This window comes from Buteo buteo, chromosome 4 (assembly GCF_964188355.1).
Source record: "Buteo buteo chromosome 4, bButBut1.hap1.1, whole genome shotgun sequence".
Taxonomy (NCBI): Eukaryota; Metazoa; Chordata; class Aves; order Accipitriformes; family Accipitridae; genus Buteo; species Buteo buteo.
Window position 1 is genome coordinate 46,552,502 of NC_134174.1, and position 19,480 is coordinate 46,571,981.

At 35.0% G+C, this 19,480-nt stretch overlaps 1 protein-coding gene across 11 annotated transcripts in view; it reads left to right on the top strand.

Annotated features, from left to right (window-relative positions):
- The window catches only part of PPP3CB (protein phosphatase 3 catalytic subunit beta), a 51,113-nt gene that overhangs the window by 3,340 nt on the left and 28,293 nt on the right, over positions 1-19,480 (top strand). For 10 of the 11 annotated variants that reach the window (XM_075025814.1, XM_075025804.1, XM_075025806.1 and 7 more), the window contains exons 2-5: positions 9,445-9,645; positions 11,737-11,861; positions 15,156-15,267; positions 16,143-16,288. In XM_075025814.1, the coding sequence (XP_074881915.1) occupies positions 9,445-9,645; positions 11,737-11,861; positions 15,156-15,267; positions 16,143-16,288 (584 nt within the window). Of the gene's footprint in view, positions 1-9,444; positions 9,646-11,179; positions 11,311-11,736; positions 11,862-15,155; positions 15,268-16,142; positions 16,289-19,480 lie in introns of those variants that run through there. The other variant, XM_075025815.1, reaches the window with a different exon arrangement.

Consider the following 19,480-nt stretch of genomic DNA (forward strand, 5'->3'; position numbering starts at 1 on the left):
AGTAACTAATCTATTCTAATAAGGTAGGATAATTATTAGGATGTGTCCCCCTTTATATTTTGACCTGCATATTTAGCAATTAGTGGAAAGCACGTATGTCTAGAAAAATATCTGAAAGGTTATCAGGGATAATGTTCATATTAGAGATAGGTGTAATAAACATAGTAGTGGCTTTAAATACATAGTCTATACAGTCTAGCTGTATTGGTCTGGCATACCTTCCTAAGTATGAATTGTGCCACCAAAGATCATCGGTTGCTTTTAAAGTGTATAAAAAGCTCAAATTTTCTCTTTTCATTACTTAGTTAAATTGTCTAAGTAATTTGTACTTACAAAGCTTCCTATAAATTAATGATTAGCTATGAAAATGAAATGTCTAAAGCCAGTTCTTGGCATTTGGTTCCCAAAAGGTGTCTAGCGGCAAGGCTTTTGTTAATGCTTTTTTTTAATAGAGATGGGAAAACATACCTGTCACCTTGATTTACTGTTTTCTAAGGCACCCTCTTAATCTTTGAAGACTGATACTTAGTGTTTTACTGTCTTGTGGAAGATAGCATTTTTCTCTATTATGTTCTGTCAAAATCATGGGGGGGGATTTTTTTTCTTTCAACTGCTGTTGATATTTAACTGCTGTATGTGGTTCTTTTGGGTTTGGATTTGCCTTTCTTTTTGGATGGTAATTTACTTCAGTCAGCACACTTGACCTTTCAGTGCATGTGACTTTCATACTTCAAATTTGTCAATGTGTTGTATCTGTTCTACTGAAACAATGGTTTCACTACCTTGTAGTTAAGTGTTTTTCACTGATAGGGAGGAAGAAGTCCTTGTAAGCTCAAGACAGTTTGATAGAGTGGTCCTAGGCATGGCAGGGATGAGCCTTCATTGGCTTTCCTTTGAGGGCAAAGCACCAGGGCTTCTCTGACCCACCTGTGAGTAGCTACACCGCAGAGTTCTACTTGGAACTACTCTACCTCCCTGGCATTGCACTTTGCCTGCTACGGGTGTTACTAGGCTTTGGGAAGCAGTCCACAGGGCCTTGTCGTGCTGAGCTAATGCATGTTTTTTGCTAAATTTGGGCATGACGTCTGTTCTTCTGGAAATCGGAGGCTTCAGTATTCCTTTGTTGTGGATAAAAGTCGTGATACAGTCTGATTAGCAAACAGTCATTTTGGATATTAAATGGTAGCTCATAGAAACAAGTCTTCGAGAATCCCAAAGAGAAGTACCTCATAGCCTTGATCAGGGTCCTAAATTAAGACACTAATAGCTATTTTTTAACAGTGATTTCCATGTAGGAGAAAAAGAAATCATAGCAGTATTTAACTTGAAAATTCAGTCTGGTAAAAAAGAAAAAAAAAAAAACAGGTAAAAGGATAAATGCTCACAGGCAGCATGAAGGCTGTTTTAAAAATATTATAAGGCACTTGGAATGTCTTTATGCTGGTGGTCAGAAATTATTCTAAAGTGATGCAGAAAAGCAGCAGAGTAGAGTAAAGAGAGTATTAAAAGGTCATACTTAAAAAAAAAAAAGTCATAGTTTTGTTTTGGGAGAGACAATGGAATGGAACTGAATTCTGACAAGTTAGTGTTTGCCTGGCCCTATACTTTTTTTTTTTTTTTGAGAGGATGGTTATAGTGAATGAATCTTAAAATAACAACAACACAAAAAACTCCACGCAGAAATGGAAGCCTGCCTTAATTTCAGTAGAGCCAATTAGTAGCTGAGGCTTGGGAAGGTAAGGCCAGAGCACAAAAATCTGGCAACTACTTACACGTGGTCATTGCATAAGTAACTAAGGACTCTCTCACACGTGAATCAGTTCTTATTGCTGAATAGGACCAAAGAATTGTCTCATTGAAATGGAAGTGGTTTCAGAACATATCAACAAAACAAATGTTCAAAAATAAAAAAATCCCAGGACCAGAAGATATATGTCTAGTGGCTCTAAAGGAATTCTTTGGGGGTTTTGGGTGCAAAATTGCAGATTTATTTTCCGTAGCCTGTGGCATAACTCATCTTCTCAGTCTGAGAAATAGAGCACAGCAACATTTTTTTAAAAACTCTGGATTTAACTAGAGAACTGTAGATCAATAAGTTTAATTTAAGCAGACTCATAGCACTTGTGAGAAAGAGTGGACTATGTACCTGGAGAAATAAAGAGGAGTTGGTACAGTTTTCATGGATGGAAATCAAGAGGAATTATTAGAATATTTTGGAGGCATCAGTGAGCTGGTTGAACCAGGCAAAACTACTCATCAGGTTCCTTCATTGGAGCCTTTAAAGTAAGCAAAAGAGGAAATACTCCCTTTTGGATCAAAATTAGTTAGGAAAGAAAGGATGTGAATAGCTAGTAAACTTCCATGGCTGAGGGAGGTTGACATCTGTCATGTGTGCTCTTTAAATGTATTGGTAAGTGATTTAGAAAACAGAGTGAATGGCAAATAACAACACTTACTCAGGATAGTAACCTTCCAGAGATGTTTCAGAAAGCTCTTGTTAGACTGAGTGCCTTGGCAAAGAAGCTGCAGGAGGCACTGTTCTGGTAAAGGTAGAGTAGACTCTGCAAGGGAAGGAGCAATTCTTGCTTAAACGTAGAGGGCGGTGAACTCAGGAAAGAAACATTAGGGTCTATGTGGATAATATTGTGAAAATGTTAGTGCGGTGGCAGTCAAGCAGGCTGCCAGGAATTTAGGGATTATTAGAAGCTAAGTTTAGAAAAAAGAGAATGCACCATTATGCCATTATACGCATCTTGTGTTATATGTGCATCTTGAACAGCAGCAATTAATTTTGGTCCCCCTTCCTGATTTTCTTCTTTATCTAAAGATCTGTTCAGAGGCACAGATCTTGGCTTTTATGCAAGGTGGAGCCACAAAGGTGAGAAGTCCTTGACTTGGGAAAGGGGTATCTGTGTAGGGAGTAGAGTTAGATACTGCTTACATAATGAATGGTATTTAATGGAAAAGTTGAATAGGAAACAACTGTAATTTTTGTCTCCCTATGAAAAGGGGAAATGCAGTACTAAACAAAATTTTCCAGAAACGAATATAAAGGAAAGGTGAAATACTTTTTCATATAATGTGTAATTAAAATTGTGGAATTCATAGCAATAAGGTGCAGTGGAGGCAAAAACTATAAAAGCGTCTATTCAGGATTTGGACAAAATAGTGAAAAATAGTTCTATCAGTGATCATAAACATAATGGCCTGGGTGAAGCTCTAGAGGAAATCCTCAAACCACCCTGTTTGGAAAACAGTATAGGGAGGGAAAGATCTGTGAATCCGTCATTGCTAGAAGCACGTTTAAGCACTAACTAATCCTTTGACATAACACACTGTGGCCATTTTAATGGGAGGAGCGTCTTTAAATACTTTTCAAACAAATAATTATATTTTTCCTGAGAGAAACTTCCAAAAGCATCAACCGAGTTAATTGAAAAATTACACAGACAGCATAAAAGGTGAATGTACCATGGCATACTAGGTATATCAATAGTTTCATTTGAGATTTAAAATTCTATGAAACTTCTAAGACTGCAAGTACATGGTAAGTAAGGATAAAATAAATAGTGCCTGCAGTTGCTTTTGTAGGGTTTCATGGTTTACAGGGTCATTTTTGCTTGCTTCTAGAATGCTTGTTAATATAGTAGGTGGCATGCATTCAAAGAAACTTGAGTAAAGGGATAGTTTTTGTGGCATTTAGGAAAAATACCATAATTTGCAAGAAACTGACTTTGCTGAATCTGTGCTTTCTTGTTTGGGATGAATAGGGTAACTTGTATCTTTTGCCAACTATTGATTCTAGCTGATTCAAGTAGTCGCTGCTGTGTATTTGTGCTTAACTAATATTTTCAGGGTTCCTGGTCCATAGACCATCTGTGATGTCTTTATGCTATTTCTTTTCAAATCTGTTCTGCCAAATGCAGAAGGATAATTGGATATATTCTGTCCTCATAGCGGTCATGGGTGCTACATCTCTTTCTTCTGTATGGATGTTGGCAGAGGCATGAAAACTCCAGGGACAAACTGATAGATGTGCTAGGTTTTAGGCTTTGTGATTCTTCTGAGTGACAATGCATAGACAGCAATGCATTTATAAAACCAAAATCCCACAAAACCTGACCAAACGACAGAAAAACCACAGACAACTGTGCTGTCGTAGTAATAAACCTGCTGACAAAATGAAGGATACTGGCCTATCTTTTCACAGAACACCATGGTTGTATTGACATATGATACCACTTAGTGGAGACAAACATTATATACCATTTCATGTATACCTACCACCAAAGCAACAAATTCTTTACAAACACAATGTCTGTGTTTAGTGACCTTAGTAATGTGAGCCGAGACTTTATCTGTGAAATCAAAACCACTCTTAAAACAGGAAATGAAATCTGGAACATTGAGCATGCTTTTGCAGCCAAAGCTGAGTTTGTGGAACATGTCATGGGTTCCTGATTATAAAGGAAGAATGGCTAATTTTCCTCCACTGCCAGAGAAAAAGAATTCTATAAGTTATAAGGTCTTAAGAGCAGAAAATACTTTGCTTGTGGAAGTACAGTACCTTGTACAGTTGATCCCTAATACTTTTTCCTACCATTAGTCTAGAGGCTTTGATCTCATCTTATTTCATGAGCCTGTTCCAACAGGGTCTCTGATACAAGCCAGATTTAACCAAGGTTATTAAAATGGTCATATATATCAGCGTGGCTTAAATTTACAGTATCTACATGTAAGATTTTGTTAGCAGCTACTGTTGTACTGAGTTACTAGGCAATGTGAGATCTGCTTTGGGTCTGGAAGTAGCATGTTTGTGTTAGTTGCCGTACTGCACCTCACAGCAGGGATTATTATGTTGAGTAAAGTGCCATGCTAATGTAGTTTTTCTACTTTTGAACCACTTTACAATGTACTATAAATTTATCTATTCAGATTGGTGCTACCTTTGGATGTCTTAGCATGCTTTGGATACCTTAGCATGCTTTATTGTAAGCTATAAATGTACCCAGAGGCTTGTAGAAAGTCAGCATAGAACTAGGTTTAGAGGTTTTGCTTTTGATATTTCTGTTTTTAGTAGTACTGCAGTATAAAAGAAAGGTGGGTTTTTTTCTCTTTCTAAATGCATATACAAATAGTAATAAACCCCATCAAAACCTTTTTGTTAACAAATCCCCAAAGCTACCCACTGTTTTCTTTGCCCCAGCGTTACTGTTTAAAATTTTGAATCAATATAGTTAAAATTATATCATGCATACATATTTTAAAATTGAAATTGATTAATTTTGACTAGTAAGCAATGGTTTGTTTTAGAAAATCTTGTATGTTGTTGTAAATCATGATGTGTTACCTTTGTTACTAACATCAATACTTTTACTAATAGGATGTGCTCTGTTATTTTGTATTGCAGTGTGTATTGCTTTAGAGATTCATCTCTAAATGCTTTTCTGTTGTTTAGCTTTGCTGGGAATGGAAGAAGGGAATCCTTTAATGACCAACACCATGTTATTTCCTTAGGGTAATTCCTCTTAATTACCATTCTGTTACAGTCCCGAGAGCCCAGGTTATGCACAAAGACTTTGAAACATGGGTTATATTTCTGTCTTGGAAAACATCATGCTGCAATTCTTTTTCCGTAGGCTATAACATTCTATTACTATTTCATCAAAGGTTTAATTAAACCCATTAGTTTGCAGAAATTGTATACATGCTTCAAAAATTATCATCCTTAACCTATTAAAAGATGTTATTTGTAATATTTTTCAAAGGTATGAGAGATAATGTAGTGTTAACTATTGTTGAGACAAAAATTAAAGTATAAAATGGAAAGAAACAGTTTCTATAGTAAGTGTTACTGTTTTATTCAGCTGGGTGATGCCTTTAAAATCTTTTGGCCATGTTTTATTCTGCCTTCTCTGAAGATTATTGTAAATAAGAAAATCCTTCTTGAGCAATAGGAAAATATATTTATTGTATGAAAAGGATTTTGTTAAACTCTGAGGAACTAGTTTTAAGACATCATTTTTTCATGAGGCAGATACAACTTTACAGATGCTTCACTATACTAACACTTGTGATTTTTTGGACATTACGGATAACCCCTGGATATAGAGAGTTTTTAATTTGAACCTTCATAAGTATACTAATTCAAATAATTTGAGACAGTTCTTTCTAGACACTGGACAGAAACATCTGTTTTTATAGCCTCCCAGAAAAATGTAACTTGCTAGACAAACTCAAAGCTGCAGTTTGTTAAAATAGAACTAATTTTTGTGCAAATGCTATCTGAAATATATTACATGGACATCTGCCATGTGCTTAGAACCCTGAAATGTTTCTGAACTGTCATAAGGAAGAGGTCAACACCATCTTTCCGAATTCTGCAGCCATTGGTAGTCATAAGTCAGTAATGATTTGCACATAACAGCTGGTCACCTCAACAGACCTCTACCATACCCTGCATCTACCTAAAAAACTCTGAGAAGAAAAAAGGGTCATCCTTCACTTAAGTAGATTGTTATCTAGGAATAATAGTAGTACTAATGAAGTACAATTCCTACAAAACTGTGTCTTGGAGGTGATTGACTTTGTTTCTGGGAAGCTACGATCTCTAATGCTTTTGCAACAGTTAAAACAGGAGAAATCTACTTCGTGAATTGTCTGGTCTCTCATAAAAGGATGAGCTCAACTTTGCATTGCTGAAGGCAGTTGTGGGCCCACAAATAATGTGTTAAAAAAAGTGGGGGAAGAAATGGCCTAAAACTGATTTATGTACAGATTAATATAAACTTCCAAATAATGCAAAAATAACAGTAAGAGAATATGAAGGTTGGAAAGACAAGTTCAAAAAAACCAGTGAATGCTAGAATTGATGCTTGCATGGTCATAATTAAGTGCTTCTAAAAAATAGTTAAATTTATCTTGGTGGAACAATGGATTTCTCTTTTTCAGAGACAGATTTATGTTTTTAAACAATTGTTGTACATGGAACAGAAGTGGTTGTCTTTTGATTTCTTAAGTATGCTAAGTTTATTAACATTTGGACTACATGGAATTTTAACACTTCCAAATGAAACTTGAACCATTACTAGAGGAGACTGGAAGGAAAGGCATACCATTTCTTTTCTGTTAATAAAATACTTTATGTCCAAAAATAAAGAGCCAAATTTGTTCTACACTTTGTAATGCAAAGGCACATTTTTCAGCTTCTTCCTAGTTAGAAACTTATAAGAGGAAGAATAGACAATTCTCCAGTTTATTTTCTAGTATAATTTAATTTCAGTGAATATATGTGTGTGATTTATGCATCAGTTATTTTACCGATAGATTTTTATTATTGCATAAAACAGAGGGATAACAATATGTTGCTAGTAATCTAGAATTCAATTTAAATGAAGTCAGTGCATGTTTTGGTATTTAAGCATTGGGTTTTGGAATGTAAAGTTTAACTTTGGAGAGTAAGAAAATAAATTATCTACAAGTGTATTCATACTACTAGTTGTTCTTATCTTTGAATAGATGTGTTTCTCCAATTTTTCTTTTTAAACATATCTGAAATAATATTTAAATGGAGAGAAATTGAATGGGTTTGCTCCTTTTCTCTTTTGTTTAATTCTTTCAATAGTGGTATGCTTTTTTTTGTTGGTGTTTTTTTTTTTTTTTTCAGATTAGTTTTATTTCCTGTAATGCTGCATGAGTGTGACGATATTCTGATGCACTGCTTAGTGGCAATTTTGATGTATCCTCTTCTCCCATGTCCCACATCCATATTTCACTTGTGCAGTAACTGAACTGCCATTGTTTGAATTCATATAAACTGCCGGACATCAAATGTGCTTTCTGGGCAGTTGCTGAGCCTGGTTTGGTCCCCAACCTCAGACCTCTCATCTGCTCCACTTCTTTGAGATATGGATCACATACGGCTGTTTTTGACCCACAAGCCAGGATTCAAGGACTTCTGATACTTACAGTAATTTCTAAAGTTGTGTCTACTCCTAGTTTTATCTTCTTAGGGACAGCACAACAGGAAAATAAGGAAAACAAGCTCAAAGAAGGAATTTCAACCTACAATGGCAATGTTGTAGGATCCCATAATTAGAGTTTTTTCTGATAGTATGAACTTGTGCTGCTGCTCACTCAGTGGTTTGATAGAACTTCAAAGTGGCAGAGTCCATCCTGCCTCTTTCTGCCATTCAGCAGCCAAGAGCATGCAAGTGCTGCTCTCTCTTCACCTTCTCCATTAATGCTGTCATAGACCTCTGTTAGAGTTCTTAGTTTTCATGGTTTTAGGCTGAAGAATCCTAGTCTACTTAGTTACTCCTGTAGCAGAAATAATTCTAACTTTTTGATTTCCATTATTGTTCCCTGAAGCCTTTTTTAATTATTCTTTCTTTTTTATAAGGTGGGCAAACCAGAGTTGCATACTAGATTTATCAGTGGCATAATTTGCATCATCTTTTGTTTTCTATTTGCTAATAATTCTTAAATTCAGTTTTCTGGGTTTATTTGACTTATCACCATCAAATATTTTCCTAGAACTATAGGAATAACCTTGCTTCTGAATAGTCATAGTAGTTTTATAATCTGTGATTTTTATATGTAAAGTTAGGATTTGTTTCCTTCATTAATTTGCATTTATTAATACTTAATGTGTCATATTTTGTTAAGCCACTCAGTAGGATGGATGACTTCTGTAGCTCTTCATAGCCTGCCCTATTCTTCATTGTCTGGAATACTTACTTTCACCTGAAGGCTACATCACTCCTGAGTTACCTTCCTTTTAGTGTAATTTATGGATTTATCAAATAGCTCACATTTATAGTGGGGCTTTTCCAGTGACCTTCTTCCTTTCCAGGTGCTGGCTATTACCTCCTTTTATTTCTAGTCCTTTAAACAGTATTGTATCCTTTTCTTGCAAGCTCTGGATTTGTTTTGGAGGTGTTTTCTTTGGTTGGGGTTTTTTTGGTGGTGTTTTTGTTTGGGTTTTTTGTTGTTTGTGGTGGTTTTTTGTTTTGGGGGGGGGTTCTTTTTGAAGCTTTGATGATGGGTTTCTTTTAAAATGCCTTTTGCAAGTCTGAGTGGATATTAAAGGGATCTCCTGCATCCCCAACGCTTGTTGAGTCCTTCAGAGAATAGCAGTATATTGGAGAGATGATGTCCCTTTGCAAAAGCAGTTTTGACTCTTCCAAATGTTGTACATATTATTGTCTTCTAACTCTGTTTTATAGTTTCTACAAACTTGCACGTTATAGATGTTAATTTTTTTAAATACATACACAGATAGCACTATTCCATCCAGCTTTTAATGATGTCATGAAGTTGGTTGATTGTAAGACAAATTTGCTACTTTGCATAGCAGCTCTTCCATGACAGATCCAATCCTAGATGGAGTATATTTTTGAAATAGCATTGTTGCGACTACTGTTTCTTCTGTTTAAAATTTAGCTGTCCCTTTTCCACCAACGCATCGCTTGACATCTGAAGAAGTGTTTGACACAGATGGAAGACCAAGGGTTGACATTTTGAAGAACCACTTGATAAAAGAAGGTCGAGTGGATGAAGAAATTGCACTTAGAATCATCAATGAGGGTGCTGCAATATTACGGAGGGAAAAAACTATGATAGAAGTTGAAGCTCCAATTACAGGTAATATTTCTAGATAATTTCACTCATAATTAAATTTGAAAAAAGCCAGATTTTTTCAGTAGTAGAGTTTGTCTTAAAAATTGCTAAAATCAAATTTCTGTATAGTCTTATTGAATTATCCCTCACAACTGGATTTGCTTAACAGTACTCAAATGACCTGAAAAAATAGGCTGCACATTATTGTGCAAAATGAAGGCATTAAACCCATTGGAAAAAAATAGTGTGATTGGTATTCAAATGACAAAATAGAAAGTAGTTAAATGCTGATGAATTACAGATTTCTAATTCCTGCAGTGTTGTAAGTGGGAATACAGACATCTACCTGGAATGGAAAAATGAACTCAGAATTATCCTGAAATCTAAGTATGTGAAGAGAAGCGAATTGCTATGGTTTGAAGCAAATACTGCAAACTGGACTTCTGATTGAAAAATACGCCTTTATGGTTCCTCTGTAGGCGAGACTGACAATTGCATGTAAAACCATGTTCTTGTGAGGGTAGTAGTGTTGGAAAGTGTTGAAAGTTGTTTTAGCATCTTTAAGATACTACAACTAGATCCACTGTGATGCAAAACTGACTCTTAGGGTTTTTTGAAGTATTTTCATGGTTTGACTAGTTCTATTTCTGTCTGACCTGGTGAGAGGTGGAATTGGTGTCCTTTAGTACTTTTATTTATAAACGATCCAAACTCAAAGAAAATAGTTTACGTTGCATATCTGGTCAAATGAGATTTTCTTTCCTTTGAAAGTGTTTTCTTCTAGATGGAACTATATAAAATTAATGTCTGAAAAGCTTCTTTTAGAGCATCAGCTTGCTTTAAGTTGTTAGTATTGGGTAAATGAAATCATTTAAACAGTACATTATTATTGACATTTTTTAAAAAAAAGAATGATTGAAATGGTGGAAACCACTAAGTCACTGTCTGAACTCAGAGTCTTTTGAAGCTCCAGATGAATCTCAAAACTACAGTGTTGTCCATGTGTTTAGAATTTTTCTATTTCCATTTATTCAGGTAGTTACCCAGAGCTACCGGTATATTGGCAGCTGAAAAAGAAGGAAAGTTCTTGCAGTGTTTGAGTAGAAATCTTAAGAAAAGTGGCATAAAAGAGGACATACTCTATTTAGTCTAGTATTTTTTAGGTCATGATGACAAATGGTCTGCTCCAAGGAAGTAACAGCCTTTAAAGTGTGGTATGCCATATCCAATATTTCTTTCCAAAATTAGAATAGCTTTTTTCCCCCAAAAAAATGTACTGATAAACTGTGAGAAGTTGGAAGATGCTATTTGTCAGTTGATCAGTGACATTTTGCATCAACGGAAGGCATAGTCTCTCAAATTCCTGTTGTTATCAGCAATACCTCATGCAGAAGCGAGAAGGCAGCTCCTGACTTCTGTTGAGCTCAGAACTCCTGTGGGAATGAGGAGTTAGGAGCAGTTGTCTCTTCCGTACATTTTTCAAATTGTGAGATGTCCTGGCTTTGCTGTATCCTCTTCAAAGTCTTCCCATCTGCTATCTTTGGCACTTCTGCCTTAGGTTGCTGACCACTGGTCTTGTCCTGTCTCATATTCTAAAAACACAAGAAAAATCCACTGTTGAAATAGTGAACACGGTTATTTGAAGGAGAAAAGTAACTGAGCAAAGAGAAGATATGATGATATTGAAAGGTATGTTAGTCTGACTCAGAAACAAAAGCATACTCCCTGCTTTTTTCAGTCCCACATAGACACAGCAAATTGTTGCAAAGCAGTAGGCATTTTCAAATACACATACCAAGGAGAATTTGCAAAGATACCTAAGGGGTTGGGGAGGACAGTAAAGAGCTGCTGACAACTTTCAAGACCTCAGTGCATTTAACTGTTTGAAAAATATTCCACAATCTGCTAGACTCATATAGGACTATCATCAGCGTTGTCACAGGTAGTGAGGACAGCATCTTAATGAAAAACAAAGGAGGAAGCTTCAAAAATTTCTGTTACTCCTGCTTTATACCTGCCTTTCCTCTTAATTAGAAGTACTTTGTGGCTGTTTAACTTAGTAACTTTTCTGTTAGATTTTTTTTAAATTAATTTGAACAAAATTTTTGCTTGCAGTGTGTGGTGATATTCATGGCCAGTTCTTTGATCTAATGAAGCTCTTTGAAGTGGGAGGATCACCTGCTAACACAAGATACCTCTTCCTCGGTGACTATGTAGACAGAGGTTATTTTAGTATAGAGGTAACTGAATAATATATTAATATAATCTGTTCTGTCCTAAATTTTTCTATAAGCACGCTTTCACGGAGGTTTTCAAATTAAATTTTAGCTCTGCTTTAACATGTGAATGTGTCCTTCCTTGCTGTGCTTTCTCCTATGACAAAGGCCTGTTTACAGGAGGATGTTGACCAGCCGTTTGGACGGTCCTGTTGAAATCACCAGACTTACTGATTTTTCCTCCTCTTCCTTTAGTTAGTTTCTTAAAAGTTGAATTCTATACCATTATTATACATAATCCTGTTTCTCTGGTAGTATCCAGGAAGGTGTGTGTCCGTATATTTTTGGAGAACAGGTGAGTCATGACTGCAAGGTCTTTTAATTTATTATAGCTGTTTATCTGGATAAAGTAGATTAATTTTACTTATGTAATCAAATGTTTTTTTAATAATTATTAATATTTTTCTTTACTAAAATTCTGAGGGCAATTACAGATATTCCGTAAGGATGACCTGTGTTTCCGCCATTAATTTTTCAGGTATTTTGAATTCAAATAATTTTTTAATTTTCAGCATGTTTATTAAGTATGCTACATTCCAGAGATATTCACTTATTCATATCAATTAGTTTCAGAGCTATGATTTTTTAAGTTAACTATTCTTCTGGAGCCAGCTTGGGAAGGTGCCTCAGCTTGGGATCTCTTCATAGATAGCAAATCTAATAGTGGTATACCATTTGAAACAGTATTTTGCAAGTCATGGTGTACGATACTTCATTTCTGTATTAAAATTATGCTGTTCTAATAACATGTGTGGGTATATACTGTGAAGGGCATGCACAGTGCCTTTTGGGGTTGTTAGGGATGGTAGACAAACAGGACATGCAGCAAGAGTGATTGCCTCAAAGTCATTTATAAGGAAAAATTTCAACAGACTCCCTATTTATTAATTTGATCTTCTTGGCCTGTTCTTGATTACAAATAATGTAATTGTCCTTGACAAGGACGTTTACATAGCAACACTATGTTAATATATCAAAGCATGGTATGAAAGCTTTTGAACCATCACACTTACAGAAAACTTCTGAACAATGGATGTTCTTGAATATATTAATAAGAACAGGTTCAATTTTTTTTCCTCTTGATTTTAATTTAGTTTTTAATATAATATTTGGCATGCTAAATATACTTGCAGAATATGTAAAGGTATGCTAAACATACTCTTGAAAACGATTCCAGGGTTCTTAAAAGGCTTGTCTTTCTTCATTGAGATAATCTGCTCTCTTCTACTCTGAATGGCTCTTGGAACATCAGTGAAGTGCGTGGCAGATTATCTGAATGAAGTTGAACTGCTGCAGGTGCATGAAGGTGGGTCTAAACTTTGTGGTCCTGTTGAGAAAGAAAAAAGTAGCACATGAAAATCAGCCATTTGTTCTCCATTTTAACCGTAAATAATTTTTTCCTACTTAAGTTTTAGCCTTAATTAACATTTAGGAAGTTTAAGTTGACCTCCAGGAGTTTTCATAGATGGTTACTTTAAAAATCTCTCTTAGTGACTGGAAATGTAATATACTTTTGGTAAAATATTTGACTTTTCATGGAAGAGTGAAAGTGAAATTTTCTAAAAATGTACTAACAGTGGAATTTGATTTTTCACTAATAAATTCTTAATCAGTCTGTCTTGAAACAACTTTAATTGCATTGATATTTTAGTAGTAACCCATTTCCAATTAAAAAATGTCATCACTTCTAATAGGGAAGATAATTACATGCTACCTTCATTGTATATAACAAACTGCTGGGATCAAGAGGGAGTCCTTCACATAAGTGTGTGCAAATTCTTCTTTTCAGTACTGGAAGTAACAGGACTTAGAGAACTCTGACATCAGTCTGTCTCTATTTGATAATTAAAAAAAAAAAATTGCCAGTACAGGACAGGTTAAAAAAAAAAAAAATTTCTTTTGTGCTTAATAGGTAACATGCTTGAGAACATGTAAATCTCAGCAATTTAATCGAATGGAGTATCCATTCACTGAAAGGAAGGCACTATTTTGCCACTTTTCTGTTAAATGTTTTCAAGGCTGCCAGCTTTTATAAATTTTTCATACAAACTGACTTAAGTAAAACAGTTCACAATTGTAGACTTTGCCAAATTAATTCATGTATTCATTTGATGATAAGCAGTTGTTTTGTAAGAAACTGATTATGCTTTCTGCTGGGAAACAGTTTTAAAGAGTCTGGGGACTTTGCAATGTGTCAGGATATTTAAGAGTTATAGAAACATTGGAAAGCAAGTGGTATCATTAGAAAAATTATTATTTTGCATATTTTTACTAAGAATATAAGAAAGATTCAGTAATTATTTAGCTAAACTTCACATAAAAGTCTTTGATGTATTTCTCCATGTTTGCTGTGTTTTTTAAAGTGTTTCTTTGTTTTCTTTCTTCCGTCATGTACTTAATTATTCTATGCAAAATAACTTTGAAGAATGATTGCTTCTGAGTAGTCATATTGATTAAGAACAATAATAATAATAACAGCTTGCAGGTGACTTCAGTGTAGTCCAAAACTTCTGGGGTTTTGAGACTTTTGTGCTTAGTTAAAAATAAAAGAATCAGATTTGAAATTTAAGAAATACATTTTGGACATTCAGGACTGCTGGGTGGTAACAGACTTTAAACTGAAAAAATTGTGCATGTTCTGTAGCTCTGTTGTCAACTCTGTTCGCTGCTGGTGTTGCAATAATAATGATACATGGAAACTTACTATAATTCTTTGAATTTGCTGCTTGAACACCAAATAAACAAGTTTTCCCAGTTTTGGGGGGAAAAAAGGTTTACTCTGTCCATTCTTAGTTTAAAAACCATCTCTAAATGATATAGCTGATTTACAATGTGAATAGTTCTGTGGGGTTTTTTTCCTCAATCTCTATTAATAAATGTCTGCTTTCCTTTTTATGCCAGTGTTTAGAATGAGAATCATATTATAAAATCAGATTTTAGGCACAAACACCTACATTATTTGTCTAGATGAAGGTGTTCTGCAGTATAATTCTGCTGAGTTTATTTTATTATAAGTGTCCAATGAATATAAATATTTTTTCAGCATTCTGTGCAGCTGTTCTTAAGAAAAATCATAAGCAATTTGCATAACTCATGTCCAGAACCAGACTCAGGGAAGTAGTGCTGTATTTTAAAATGGCACATTAAGCTGTACTTGCTTTTGAAGCTGTTAACATTCTTACTCAATGTTTCTCAGTAATGATTTTTAAAGTTCTTATAAACTAGTGTATTTTATTGGGTATCTTTGTTTTTCAACAGTGTGTGCTGTACTTATGGGTCCTGAAAATTCTCTACCCAAGCACATTATTTCTTTTGAGAGGCAACCATGAATGCAGACACCTAACAGAGTATTTTACCTTTAAGCAAGAATGTAAGTACTGTCTAAGAATTTAAAATTAGCTTGCTTACAACCTGCTGATCTATGGTCTGTCATTTTGCTTGAGAGGTGTTTGTTAGTTTAATTAAGGTCTTGCAAACGTTTGGAGGACCCATTGACTTGTGTAGAATTGCTTGCAGTTAAGTGTGGTGTTGGAGTGCCAGTTATGTAGAAGACTGCTGTCTGTAAAGATACATTATGGAGTAAATTTTGATGTATCAGTCCCAATTTTAAAATCCTGGAGAGAGGAAGGTTATTTTGCTGTCTTGGCTATAATCAGGAGTGCAAAGTAACTTGCTGAGCAGCATTGTGAAGCTAGCAAGAAAACCCTACTGCCGAATAATTTTTCTATTTGGGGAACTGATTTCAGCTATGCTAGTAAGATAACTCTTTTGGTGATGGAAGCTGCTCCTCCATTTGGAGGCTTGTGTAAGTATTGATCCGCTGATAAATGGATCATTTGCCCTGGTAACACCCTCTTTGATGTAGGTAAAAGTGATGTAATCTATAAGCAGTTCTTAGCTTTTCACTGTAAATGAGAAACCACAAACTTCTCAGTAGTATTTTACACTGAATTATGCTGTATAATTGTATAACACAAAATAATTCTGTGATTTAGGAAAAAAAAGTTTCTCCACACTTGAGATAACAGAAGAAGAAATGAAAAAAGTTTATAGTTCTAGAAGAGAATATGTCTTAGAAATGTGCTTGCTGTTGTGGTGTTTGGAAATGCTTATTTAAATCCAAAAATATTAATTGATTTGGGTTTTTTTAAGCATTCACTTTAAGATTTATAATTATAATCCACTAGATTACTTCTTCCATCTAATATGGATTTCTTAAATTTTTTAATATTTTCTTTCCTGTAGGTAAAATAAAGTACTCGGAAAGAGTTTATGATGCTTGTATGGAAGCTTTTGATTGTCTCCCTCTTGCTGCTCTCTTAAATCAACAGTTTCTTTGTGTTCATGGTGGACTTTCACCAGAAATTAATACACTAGATGACATTAGGAGAGTGAGTATTATGTGTATTTAAAAATAAATAGAAATACAGATATTTATATGATGCTATACAAGGTAATTTTGTGAAGTTGTCAGTATATTGTTTTCTGTTCTTGTGTCTTTTGGAAGTGTAAATCAGGAACTGAAATGTAGGCTAAGCAGTGTCATGATAAAAAACTCTTGGATTCTCTAGTGCATTTTCCATTAGTAGATCGCATTGGGACAGCTGGGACTGTTACAGAACACACACAAAAAAAACCCTTCAAAAACTCCGCATCGTTTCCCGAGACGGGTAGTACATGTAAAGAGCTGCATATCCAATCAAAATAATGCTATGTATTTCTTTCTAGATAAAAGCTAGCATTTGCATGACTTCCAGGAAAAAATTCATTAATTGTAGTCTTAAAATTGTTTGCTATATCAAACATCGTATTTCACTTATTCTTATATTTCTTTGAAAACTGTTTCTTTTTACTCTCTTCATCATGTGGGTTTTGGTTTTGAAAGAGTGTGAAACTGAAGCATTTAATAGAAATTCAGATTGCTATTTAAAATGGCAAATTTGGTGTGCATTTGAGTAACAGCTGTGGAGTGCTGCTCACGGGTGAATGTGCTGAGTGTATCAGTAAGAAGAATGAAAACAAGTTTTAAAAATTTTACAATGGAAACACTAAATAGTGGTGTGCAATTTAAAGGGAAGAAGATTGTGATGACATGAGGTACCTGTTTCTAATAACTTGGTTTCAACTTGCATGGACTGCTGATGTCAGGTGAAGATTGTATCAGATGGGAATTTTCAAACTCAGTTGCTTTCCTTTTTGCATACTCCTGTTTGACTTATCTTAGTTAACTTAGTTGACATCTTGACTGTTGCATTTGGAAATCAAAACCACTCCTGTTATGATTAGTAACAGAGAAAGTGTACTTGATTTCAGCTTAAAATATAAATAGGTGGTTCTAAGAAAGCCTTGGGAGTATAGGTAAGGATGAAAGAAAAAAGTTGTTTATCCACGTATGGAAGAACGTATGTGGCAGCCTATTCTGAAAAAGATCTAAATATCAGAGAGAAGGAAAAAGTATGTTCCTAATTTGGTTTTATAGTATATTAATATTGACGGCCCATTTTGTCTTTTATCTTCATTTATTGTATTTCTCATTGTCTTAACATTTTCTCCTTTACTTGTGCTCCATTTTTGTTTTTTACCTCTCTCTTTCCTCAGATTTATAGGCTGCTGTCCAGTTGAATCTCATTCCTGAATTCACCAGGTTGTTTTTTTGTACTGACTGGACCATTTCAGAGGCTGGAATGTCAGCTCATTTCACTTACAGATATTACACTGCCAAGCAGAATGATGTGAGAGGAGAAGAAAATGGTAGAAACAGAGAGGAAGCATATTTACAAGTTCAGTGGTGTAAGTGGGAAAATGTACTAAGGCACATTGCATTTTTGGAGCAAATACTAATATGTACAGAACTCCATATGCATTGTGCAGAGAAAGAGAAGTAAGAAAGCAAAGCAAGGAAATGGTGCCATTCTGACAAGGCCTTAACACTTCTCATGTTACAGATTAAAGGGAACATGGTCAAAGCTTTTTGGAAAGTAGTGTAGAGGAAACATAGTCTGGAAAAACACTTTGGAAAGCCACTGTCATAATAGGATTGTGATTCATTTTTCTTTTAGTCTCAGTCTGGCAGCTAATCAGGTTTCAAAGTGTCAAGTAAATTTAATTAAAAGGTAATTCTGTCATCTTGGCCTGTACTTTCATATGTGCTTCTATAACACTCAAGGCTACATCAGGATGAAATACAAGCTTGTATGTTTTTATATATATATATATATATGAAAATCTGCATTGTGTACTGCTTCTCATGAAAACCATGTTTATAAATGTAAGGCAGTCAGTGTTCTTAGAACTGTTCTTTGGGCCTTTTTTGTGTTTTTTAAAGAATCATTTGGTAACTTAGAAAAGGCACTATTCATGGGTTGGCAGCAGCTTCAATAGCTGCATTAGAGCTTGGAATGCACTGATGTTGTAAATGTATTTAAATTAAATGGGTGATGTGAAATGCCTTTTTATATCTAGGAACAGATCATATACTTGTGGTATAAGTGTGGCATGTGAAATGACTTCTGTAAACAGTTGAGACAATTGTATAATACTACAGGCCTTCTGGTTTATTAGCAGAAGTTCTTATTAAGGAGAGGTCTTCTCTGCAAATGTGTAGGCATAATCATGTGGCATAAGAAGGGAAATCACAGCTCTATAAACGGTGTAGGAATCACCCAAGAAAAGGAAGATTCTGTGCAGATGCCATTTCTTCTGGATGAAGTCTTTTGTCAGTATTACTGACATTCAGGAAAGTGATTAAACTACGCAAATTAAATGATTATTTTTGCTGGCATAAACTCATTTCCAGAGAGGACAGCTATCATGATAGCTATGACAGCAAAGCCTAACCAGAAAGATTGCTGCAAGTGCTTCTTATTTCTGGGAAAATGGAAGTTTGTGAAACTTGCAGTAATCTGATTTTTATTCTCAGCTTTGTTTACACATATGTTCTCATTGTGTTGGTAAAGAGTGTCTCTTTCAGACACATGTCCGTCAACTTGGAGATGCTGTTTAGTTGATTTCATTTATTCTGCAAAGACTTCTGCTGAAACAAAATTACAAGAATTGTGATTTTAAGCCTAGTGATTTATAAGGTGGGAAGTCTCCAGATAAGATTATGGGGACTCTTAATTTAAAGAAGAAGGGCAGAATTTTCTTCCTCAGTTACAACAGATGGTCATTCTTTTGTTTAGTTCTTGGTGATACTAAGGCTTGATTAGCAAAGTGCCTTGAATTATACGGGGGCACTACTGGGAATCTGTCTTTATAACCTTGCTTCCTTTCTGTGGTCTGCTGAAATTTCCTTTTCTTTAGTAATACACAAGATGACTGCCACTCATCACTGGCCTTTCACATTGTTTTTAGGGCTTTACTATGTGGAAGTTCTCAGGAAAATTAGCACAGATTAATTAAAACTGGTGTCTGTACCTTCAAGTATGTGAAATTTGTGTGAAGGTCTTTTGCCTCAAAAGTAAAATAATTTTAATTTGCTGTACCTTAATCTACCTCCAAGATTTTGCTACTCCTGAATTTGAACATCTATGTGGAGGTATGATGCACTTCAGTTTAGTAGCCCTGACTACATAATACTAGAA